General features: G+C 54.0%; 1 protein-coding gene across 2 annotated transcripts in view; it reads right to left on the reverse strand.

Annotated features, from left to right (window-relative positions):
• Positions 1–1,618, reverse strand: part of MNAT1 (MNAT1 component of CDK activating kinase) — a 102,760-nt gene extending 101,142 nt beyond the window's left edge. For both annotated transcript variants that reach the window (XM_029078842.1, XM_029078843.2), the window contains exon 1: positions 1,470–1,618. In XM_029078842.1, coding sequence (XP_028934675.1) covers positions 1,470–1,558 — 89 coding nt within the window. In that variant the 5' untranslated portion in view covers positions 1,559–1,618. The remainder of the gene's footprint in view (positions 1–1,469) is intronic.
• Positions 1,619–11,168: the final 9,550 nt, after the last annotated feature.

The raw sequence follows: 11,168 nt of genomic DNA on the forward strand, positions 1-11,168 counted from the left end.
TAGAGACCATCCCTGCCCACCGACGGGCTCACAGTCTAGAAGGGGGGAGACAGACAACAAAACAAAACAAGTAGAGAGGCATCGACGGCATCACCTGTATCCACCCCAGCGCTTAGTACAGTGCCTGGCACACAGTGAGCACTTAACACATAATAAAAATTATGGCATTTGTTAAGCACTTACTGTGTCCCAGGCACTGTACTAAACGCTGGGGTGGAGGCAAGCAAATCAGGTTGGACACAGTCCCTGTCCCGCATAGGGCTCACATCAGGCTCTCGTTCTCCATTTTACAGATGAGGTAACTGAGGCCCAGAGAATAATAAGAAAGTAATAATAATTATGGTATTGCTTAGCACTTACTACGTGCTAGGCACTCTTCTAAGCGCCAGGGTGGAGACGAGCACATCGCTTTGGACACAGTCCCCGTCCCACGTGGGGCTGCCAGTCTCCATCTCCATGTGACGGATGAAAAGCAGCGTGGCTCGGTGGAAAGAGGCCGGGCTTGGGAGTCCGAGGTCGTGGGTTCGAATCCCGCCTCTGCCACTTGTCAGCTGGGTGACCGTGGGCAAGTCGCTTCGCTTCTCTGGGCCTCAGTGACCTCATCTGGAAAATGGGGATGGAGACTGGGAGCCCCACGTGGGACCCCCTGATGCCCCTGGATCTCTCCCAGCGCTTAGAGCAGTGCTCGGCACAGAGGAAGCGCTTAACGGATACCGACGTGATTATCTGACAGATGAGGGCAATGGGGCCCAGGGAGGTGAAGTGACTTGTGTAAGGTCACACGGGAGGGAGGTGGCAGTGCCGGGATTAGAACCCATGACCCTATTATCTTCTGACTGTCAGCCCGTCGACGGGCAGGGATCGTCTCTGTTGTCGAACTGTCCATTCCAAGCGCTTAGTACAGTGCTCTGCACAGAGTAAGCGCTCAATGAATACTATCGAATGAATTCCTGTTATTATTACCCCTCACCCCCCCCACCTGTCCCTCATCCTCTCGCTTTCTCGGCGTGGCTCGGCGGCAAGAGGCCGGGCTTGGGGATCTGAGGTGGTGGGTTCGAATCCCGGCTCTGCCCCTGGTCAGCTGGGTGACTGGGGGCAAGTCCCTTCTCTGGGCCTCAGTGACCTCGTCTGTCAAATGGGGATGAAGCCCGGGAGCCTCCCGTGGGCCCCCCCCCCCCCCCCCGATGACCCTGCGTCTCTCCCAGCGCTTAGCACCGCGCTCTGCACCTAGGAAGCGCTTCACCAACACCAACATGAATTGATTCTCTGTGCCTCAGTGACCTCATCTGCCAAATGGGGGGGGAAGCCCGGGAGCCCCACGTGGGACCACCCGATGACCCTGCATCTCCCCCGGCGCTTACAACGGCGCCCTGCACCGGGCGGGCGCCGGACCAAGGCGGTCGCTGCTGTTATTCTTCTTCTTATTGTTATTATTTGACGATGGAGCCCGAGCTGCCGGGGCCACTCACAGCGTGTGTCCGCAGACGTTGACCATCAGCTTGAGGGACGGGTTGCGGTACTTGGTGGTCTTGCAGCGGGGGCAGCCCTGGTCGTCCATGGCGGGGTGGAGGCCGCAGCCTCCTCCTCCTCCTCTTCCTCCTCCTCCTCTTCCTCCTCCTCCGGCCTCGTTGTGGGTCGGTTTTTTTTGGGGGGGGGGGGGCCGAGGGGGGGCCACCGGCGGGGGAGCACAGGCGGTCCGCCCGCAATAGGCGCCGCCGGACCCCGCGCCGCACCTTAAACGTTCCGGGGAGAAACTGCCCGGGCAGGGCGGGGGCGGGACGGGACGGGACGGGAGGGGCGAGGCCTGCGAGGGGAGGGGCGGGGCCTTGGAAGGGAAGGGCGGGGCCTGCTCGGGGGGCGGGGTCTGGGAGGGAGGGGCGGGGCCGAGAGGAGAGGGGCGGGGCCTGTTCCGAGGGGGCGGGGCCTTGGAGGGGGAGTGCGGGGCCTGTGAGGGGGCGGGGCCTGCGGGGGGAGGGAGGGGCCTGCTCAGGGGGCGGGGCCTGTGAGGGGAGGGGAGGGGCCTGTGAGGGGAGGGGCGGGGCCTGTAAAGGGAGGGGCGGGGCCTAGAGGAGAGGGGCGGGGCCTGTTCCGAGGGGGCGGGGCCTTGGAGGGGAAGGGCGGGGCCTGTGAGGGGGCGGGGCCTGCGGGGGGAGGGAGGGGCCTGTTCAGGGGGCGGGGCCTGCGAGGGGAGGGGCGGGGCCGGGAGGAGAGGGGCGGGGCCTGCTCCGAGGGGCGGGGCCTGGGAGAGGAAGGGAGGGGCCTGGGAGGGAGGGGAGGGGCCTGGGAGGAAGGGGAGGGGCCTGGAGGGGAGGGCGGGGCCTATGAGGGAAGGGGCCTGTGGGGGGGCGGGAGGGGAGGGCGGGGCCTATGAGAGGGAAGGGCCTGGGAAGGGAGGGGAGGGGCCTGGGAGGGGGCTATAAGAGAGGGGGCGGGGCCAGGGAGGAGAAGGGAGGGGCCGGGGGAGGGGAGGGGCCTGCGAGGGGAGGGGCCTGCGAGGGGAGGGGCGGGGCTTGTGAGAGGAGGGCGGGGCCTACGAGGGGCGGGGCCTGTGCGGGGAGGGGCGGGGCCTGTGGTGGGAGGGGCGGGGCCGATGAGGTGACTATGAGATAAGGGGCGGGGCCTGCTCTGAGGGGGCGGGGCCTGCTCTGAGTGGGCGGGGCCTGCGAGGGGAGGGGCGGGGCCTGCGAGAGGCCTCGGAGCGCTGCCCTACTCCTAGTAGCTGCCGGCCTGGACAGAGCCCCGGCCGGGAGGCGCGGGCCCGTGCGTTCTGATCCCGCCTCCGCCACCTGTCTCCCCTGTGACCTTGGGCAAGTCACTTCGCTTCTCTGGGCCTGTCACCTCATCTGTAAAATGGCGATGCAGACTGAGAGCCCCACGTGGGACCACCTGATTCCCCTGTATCTACTCCGGCGCTTAGAACAGTGCTCGGCACGTCGTAAGCGCTGAACGAATACCATCATCATCATCATTATTATCATTATTAGAAGTAGTAATTCAGTGCTCTGCACATAATAATAACAATGATGGTATCCGTTCAGCGCTTACGACGTGCCGAGCACTGTTCTAAGCGCCGGGGTAGATACAGGGGAGTCAGGTGGTCCCACGTGGGGCTCACATTTTTTAATCCCCATTTTTACAGATGAGGCAACTGAGGCCTAGACAAGTGAAGTGACTTGCCCGAGGTCACACAGCGGGCAAGTGGCGGAACCGGGATTAGAACCCACGACCTCTGACTCCCAAGCCCGTGCTCTTTCCACTGAGCCACGCCGTAAGCACTCGGTAAATATGATTGATTACCACCCAGCCGGGCCGGCATTGTTGGACAAACTTTTCCTAACTCCTCAATAGCATTTCTATCATGACCCAGAGGAAAAAAAACACGTTTTATGGAAGAACTGAGGGTTTTTTAATGTTATCTGTTAAGGGCTTACTATCTGCCAGGCACTGTGATAAACACCGGGGTAGATACAAGCTATTCAGGTTGGACACAGTCCCTGTCCCACACTGGACTCCCGGGCTTAATCCCCACTTTACGGATGCAGTAACCGGGGCACAGAAAAGCGAAGCGACTTGCTCGAGATCACACACGGCGGCCCGGGAGACAAGTGGCTGAACGGGGATTAGAACCCAGGTCCTCCACGACCTCTTGAAGCAGAAAACCCCAGCCACAAAAACGGGAGGTGAATGTGAGGCAGTCCCAGCGCGGCTCCAGGTGTCCTGGAGAGGCTCACGGGTGAAGCCTCCCGTTGGGAAAAGAACTTCGGACCAGCCTCGGTCCCGTCACCGAGCCCGCGACACGGCCTGACCGCGTGAAGGAATTTGTGATTGCGTGTAGTGGCACGGTGACAATCGTGCAGCCCACTCGCACTCACTCGCCCCTGCCAGGCGTGTTCCCACACATCCTGGTTTGACTGTGTCCCCCTCTAGACAAGAAGCTCGTTGTGGGCAGGGAATGTATCTGCTATATTGGTAAATTGTACTCTCCCGTGTGCTTAGTACAGTGGTCTACACACAGTAAGCGCTCAATAAATACCATTGACTGACTGACTCTCTGAGATGTCATCTTTCAGAGAGCCCCCGATCAATCGATCGTAATTACTGAGCAGTTACTGGGTGCAGAGCACTGTATTAAGTGCTCATCTCCAACATTTTGGGTGTTATTAGCAAACGGTACCAGGGACAGTGGCATGAAAATGATCTGGAAACCAAAGAGTAATTACAACTTAGGCCTTCCACACCTAGTAGTTCTTTGCGTTCTTCGTGCAATTGGGTTTTCACAGGAATCTAAGTCTTGTAGGCGACTTAAGAAGCTTGCCAGGCCTGCATGGCAATGTCAAAGAGCTGTATCAACACCCATCGACCGTATTTTTCGTACTAGTTTCAGACGGTAAGCTCCTTGAGGACAAGAAATGTCAGTCAGTTGTATCTACTGAGCACTTACTGTGTGCAGAGCGCTGTACTAGGAGCTTGGGAGAGTTCAGTATAGCAATAAAACAACCCTATTCCCTGCCCACAACGAGCTTACCGTGTAGAGGGGGAGACAGACATTAATATAAATAAACTTCAGATATGTACATAAGTGCTGTGGAGCCGGGAGGGGGGAACGAATAAAGGTGGCATAACAATAAATGTGAGTTGACTTGCGTCGTACTCTCCTCGAGTGTTCAGTGCAGGGCTCCATGCTCATTAGGCGCTCAGTACACCACTGATTGATCGATTAATTGACCTCCCGCTGCGTGCGGAGCACCGTACTATTTAGGAGAACACAGTAGAGTAAGAGATATGGTTGTGCAGCCTACCAGCACACACGTATGACTCCTGTCTGGAGAGTCTGCGTTGACCGCTGAGCTTTCTTCCCAGTAAAGATTGGCTCCATCGGCTTCCCAACAGACCTTCCGCCATGATGGACAGTGTTCTGCAGAGACCCCCGCCGAGATCTACTGAGAGAGCTGTCACTCCAACTTTCCCCAGTCAGAACCTTGGAAACTGTAAATGCCCGCAATGGGGAGCAAATCTGCCCACAATCTTAAAGCCGGGTGAAAGGGGAAGAGGAGGGCAGTTGCTTAGGGTAGTCGTCTGCCTTTGGTTTTCCTTAATAAGTGGTTTTAAAGATTTCCAAAACACACCAGCGTCATCATCCTCAGCAAGGAAGTTATGAGCAACCAATCAGTGAATAATATTTATTAAGCACGCCTACTATGTGCTCCTGCTACCGTACCAAACGCTTGGGAGCGTTCAGTAGAGTACGCATTCATGATCCCCGCCCTCGGAGGAGTTTACAGTCTAGTGGGGAAGACAGGCGTTAAAATAATTTACAGATAGGAGGAAGAAGGAAAAGGGGATATGTGCTTTCATTCCAACATTATTCTTCATTCATTCAATCGCATTTTTTGAGTGCTTACAGTGTGCTGAGCACTGTACTAAGCGCTTGGAAAGTACAGTTCGGCAACAGGTAGAGATGATCCCTACCCACCAGTGGGCTCGCAGTCTAGAAGGGGGGAGACAGACAACAAAACCAGTAGGCAGGCATCAAACAGCATCAGATAGATAGAATTATAGATCTATAAACATCATTAATAAGAAGAATAAATATGTACAAATATACACGAGTACCGTGGGGCGGGGAAGAGGGGATGGAGCAGAGGGAGGGAGCAGGGCGATGGGGAGGGGAGGAGGAGCAGAGGAAAAGGGGGGTTCAGTCTGGGAAGGCCTCCTGGAGGAGGTGAGCTCTCAGTAGGGCTTTGAAGAGGGGAAGAGAGCTAGTTTGGCGGATGCAGGCTCATTCCCTGCTCTCAAGAAGCTTACAAGGACTACTTTGTAAGCTCCTTGAAGGGAGGGATGTTGTCTATAATTCTTGTGTCCTCTCCCAAGTGATTAGTACAGTGCTCTGCACACAGTAGACCCTTAATAAATACCATTGACTGACCTACTACCTAATATGCCTCCAGACTTTAGATCCCAAGACGGAGCAGAGGGCACAGTCTTTGCAGCAGAGCAAATATATGGGCCAGAAATCAGACTTCTCCATCGTCATCAATGGTATTTATGGAGCGCTTACTGTGTGCAGGGGATGGTGCTAAGCGCTTAGGAGAGCACAAAAGAGCACGGGCTTTGGAGTCAGAGGTCATGGGTTCGAATCCCGGCTCTGCCACTTGTCAGCTGTGTGACTGTGGGCAAGTCACTTCACTTCTCTGGGCCTCAGTTACCTCATCTGTAAAATGGGGATTAACTGTGAGCCTCATATGGGACACCCTGATTACCTTGTATCTACCCCAGCGCTTAGAACAGTGCTCTGCACATAGTAAGCGCTTAACAAATGCTAAAAACAAAAAGAGTTGGTAGGCATGTTCCTTGCCCACAACGAGCTTTCAGTTTCCACTCCTCTATTAGTCGATCAGTCCATCGATTGTATTTGCTGAGCGCTTACTGTTTTCAGAGCACTGTACTGAGCGCTTAGGAGAGTACAATATAACAGAGTTGGTAGACACGTTCCCTGTCCACAATGAGCTTACAGCCTAGAAGAGGACACAGACCTGAATGTAAGTAAATAAATGAATTACGGATAGGTACATAAGCGGTGAGGGGCTGAGGGAGGGGTGAATAAAGGGAGCAAATCAGAGGGGCGCAGAAAGGAGCGGGAGAAGAGGAAATGAAGGCCTAGTCAGGGAAGAGGAGACGTGCCTTCAATAAGGCTTTGAAAGTGGGGAGCGTAATTGTCTTCCGAAAGGATCCGACACCATCATCCAGGTCTGGACCTGTAAAATTTATGAAGTGCTTAAGATTATTCTATGGTTTCTCTGGTCATCTACGGCATCACCAGGCAAAACGGGTAGGAACTCGCTTTGTTTAATCTATATTAAAGCAGCAGTACATGAGAACCAATAGGAAACACGTTCCGGTGGTTTGAGCAGTAGTAAGAGTATTTATTAAGTTACGAGCACTGTACGGTGTGCTGGGACAGGATACACGGGTGAGAATAAGACAGACTTCCTATCCCTTTGGGGGCTCACACTTTCTGAGATTTCAGCCGTAGGCCAGGAGCATCAGCTAGCAGTTTCTGCTTCTCCCTGCTCCCTGCAAGTACACCCATAGGTAACAACGCTGCGCTACGGAGGGTTGATAAAGTGCGAAGAAGACTCAGAAATCGAAAAGGGAATTGTTGGTGGTCTACTCCCCTAAATTTTCACCTCTTTCTAACCTTTTCATCACTGTGGACATCATCACACCCGCCCACCCTTCCCACTTGCATCCTCAAAGTTGTCGCTGAGAAGCACTGCGGTTCAGTGGTTAGAGCATGGGTCTAGGAGGCAGAAGGACCTAGGTTCTAATCCCGGCTCTACCGCATATCTGCTGGGTGACCTTGGGCAAGTCACCTGACTTCTCTGTCTCTCAGTTACCTCGTCCGTAAAATGGGAATAAGAGAGCAAGTCCCATGTGGGACAAGGGACTGTGTCCAACCTGATTAATTTGTATCTGCCCCTGTGTTTCAGTGCTTGGCACTTAGTAAGCACTTCACAAGTACCATAACTATTATTGTTATTATTATTTTCTCTGAGACTTCTCTCTCATTCCCCATTCGCCACCAATCTTCCCCCAAATCTTTCAATTTCTTCTTTCAGTGTTTCAGTGACTCCACCCTCATGCAAGTCCTAAATAAATGCTTCTAGGAAAACAACCGAGTCATGCCCAAACCTAGACTAATGAGTATCTACTGGGTGCAGTACACTGCCCTAACTACTTGGCACTGTTTTAAAGGAAATTCCACGTACCAGTAATGATTTTCATCAGCCATACCGAACCAAAGGCTGACCCCGAATGCCATACTCCTAACTGGACGGGGCTCGGTCCATCTAATACTGCATCCATCTAAAACTGTGAGACTGAAGACAAAGAGAGAAAGTTCTTCTGAACCCTGGCAGAAGGAATGTGGCCCTTTCATGGCATCAAGCTCTCGGTCAAGTCAAGATTCTCCAGGTCTGGGCTGAAGGCACTTTTCTATATGTTTGAGGGTTGCAAACCTGCCAAACATCCAATGCTATTCGGTTACCTTCGGTGTCACCAGACAGCGATTGGACATTAAATTGAAAGAACAAAGTCTTAGCAGGTTGCCAGCTTGCGAGGAGAAAACCGCAGTGGCTACTGTACAGGTCCTCTGGGATGCATGGAGGAGGAAGAAGAGGAGGAGAAAGTGGAGGAAGAAGAGGAGGAGAAGGTGGAGGAAGAGGAGGAGGAAAGAAAGGAGAAGCAGGAGGAGGAGGAGAAGGTGGGGGAAGAAGGGGAGGCGAAGGTGGAGGAAGAGGAGGAAAGAAAGGAGAAGCAGGAGGAGGAGGAGGAGGAGAAGGTGGGGAAGAAGAGGAGGAGAAGGTGGAGGAAGAGGAGGAGGAAAGAAAGGAGAAGCAGGAGGAGGAGGAGAAGGTGGGAGAAGAAGGGGGGGAGAAGGTGGAGCAAGAGGAGGAAAGAAAGGAGAAGCAGGAGGAGGAGGAGGAGGAGAAGGTGGGGGAAGAAGGGGAGGCGAAGGTGGAGGAAGAGGAGGAAAGAAAGGAGAAGCAGGAGGAGGAGGAGGAGGAGAAGGTGGGGAAGAAGAGGAGGAGAAGGTAGAGGAAGAGGAGGAGGAAAGAAAAGAGAAGCAGGAGGAGGAGGAGAAGGTGGGAGAAGAAGGGGGGGAGAAGGTGGAGCAAGAGGAGGAAAGAAAGGAGAAGCAGGAGGAGGAGGAGGAGGAGAAGGTAGGGGAAGAAGGGGAGGCGAAGGTGGAGGAAGAGGAGGAAAGAAAGGAGAAGCAGGAGGAGGAGGAGGAGGAGAAGGTGGGGGAAGAAGGGGAGGCGAAGGTGGAGGAAGAGGAGGAAAGAAAGGAGAAGCAGGAGGAGGAGGAGAAGGTGGGGAAGAAGAGGAGGAGAAGGTGGAGGAAGAGGAGGAGGAAAGAAAGGAGAAGCAGGAGGAGGAGAAGGAGGAAGAGGAGGATGAGCAGAAGAAGGAAGAGGAGGAGGAAAGGAAGGAGGAGAAAGAGGAGGAATTATTTTTGTTGAGCATCCCCTGAATACAGTATACGGTTCTAAATGCTTGAGAAAGTACAACAGAAAGAAGTGATGCTTCCCCCTGCCCACAAAGAGCTTTCGCTCTGCAGGGGGAGTCAGACAGGAGAATAGCTCCTCTGAATAGGGAAAACACGTACCTGCTGGCTTGTATCATACTCTCCCAAGTGCTTAGTACAGCAGTCTCCCCGAATACAGTGAGCGCTCAATAAATGCCCTCAGTCGATCAATACTTACAAATAGAGCAATCGGAATAAATAATTGAACGGACTACTGAAATAAAAGCACCCCTGAGTGCCGGCGGCCGAGCTAAAATGGGACGCTGCACACAGCCCAGACAAGAAGTTGTTAAGACGGGAAAACCCAACTACAGGAATAATAATAACGATGGTATTTGTTAAGCTCTTACTATGTGCCGAGCACTGTTCTAAGCGCTGGGGTAGATGCAGGGTAATCAGATCGTCCCACGAGAGGCTCACAGCCTTAATCCCCTTTTTACAGATGAGGTAACTGAGGCACAGAGAACTTAAGTGACTTATCCAGTCACACAGCTGATGAGTGACGGAGCCAGGATCAGAACCCACGACCTCTGACTCCCAAGCTCTTTCCACTAAGCCATGCTGCTTCTCTGCTCTAACAAAGCAGAGAAGGGGCAGAGATGTAGTCCGGGGGCAACAGCAGCATCTGGAGAACCAGTGTGGAGCGACTTCGGAACACGGCAGTGATCGTGGATGGCAGAGCCTTGTCACGCCCGCTGCCAAAGCCACAAACCAAAGGACATTCCCCAGATCCATCATTCCGTGGAAACACTCCTGGCTAAACTCACCCAAGGAGCACACTCACTTTGCTGCCTTGCCACCCTGGCTGAGGGCACCTTCTAGGGAAGGATTATGAAGGGGAAGCGGCACGGCTCAGTGAAAAGGGCCTGGGCTTCGGAGTCAGAGGTCATGAGTTCGACTCCCGGCTCTGCCACTTGTCAGCTGTGTGAGTGTGGGCGAGTCACTTAACTTCTCTGTGCCTCAGTTACCTCCTCTGTAAAATGGGGATTAAGTGGGAGCCTCACGTGGGACAACCTGATGACCCTGTATCTACCCCAGCGCTTAGAACGGTGCTCTGCACCTAGGAAGCGCTTAACAAATACCAACATTATTATTAACATTATCACAACTGGGGCCAGAATCTCCCCCGTTTAGACTGTGAGCCCGTTATGGGGCAGGGATTGTCTTTACCTGTTGCCGAATTGTATCTTTCAAGCGCTGAGTACAGTGCCCGGCACATAGTAAGCGCTCGATAAATACTATTTTTTTAAAAAACGTGCCATTAGGATACCATAAATATACTGTAACTCGATGTGCAGGAAGGTTTTACGGGAAGTAGTCAGCACAGACTTGTCACTGTAATTGTGAGCAAATGTTGGGATGGTCTCCCACCCCCCACCACCGGGGATTATCAGGACTGGGATATTCTACTTGCCTTTTCTACCGTCATGATCCTCTCCCCCTCCCCATTTGAACTGCCAGCTCCCAGAGCAAGGCAGTTACCGGGATTGTTTGGAGGGGAGAGGCATCTTTGGCTCCTTCATGGTCCCAGGGGTGTGGCTTCATTAGTGCATGGATCCTGGCTCGACTTTCATATACAGCCCCACTTTCTTCTTCCTCTGTAGTTTATTTTAGCCTCCGTGGTCCCCTGCTAGACTGTAAACTCCTGGAGGACAAGGGCTCACGCCTATTAGCTCCAAGCGTTTAGTACACACTAAGTGCTCAGTCGGGGCCAGTGATGGGTGGATTGATTTTTTTTTTTTTTCCCCAAAGCGACTTAACCCATCCTGGTCTTGGGTTCCTGGAACCCTTAGGTGCCGGAGGAGTCGCCAGGGGTGTCAGGCTGGAGAGGTGCGGCGGCTGTGATGGCGGAGATGGGCTGGGACGGGGTAGAATCGAGAAGCAGCATGGCGTGCCGGAGAGAGCACGGGTCTGGGAATCAGAAGGTCATGGGTTCTAATCCCACCACTTGTCTGCTGTGCGACCTGGGCCAAGTCACTTCACTTCTCTGGGCCTCAGTTACCTCATCTGTAAAGTAGGGATTGAGATGGTGAGCCCCAAGCGGGACAGGGACTGTGCCCCACCCCATTTGCCGGTATCC

The sequence above is a fragment of the Ornithorhynchus anatinus genome, chromosome 14 (genome assembly GCF_004115215.2).
Source record: "Ornithorhynchus anatinus isolate Pmale09 chromosome 14, mOrnAna1.pri.v4, whole genome shotgun sequence".
Classification (NCBI taxonomy): domain Eukaryota; kingdom Metazoa; phylum Chordata; class Mammalia; order Monotremata; family Ornithorhynchidae; genus Ornithorhynchus; species Ornithorhynchus anatinus.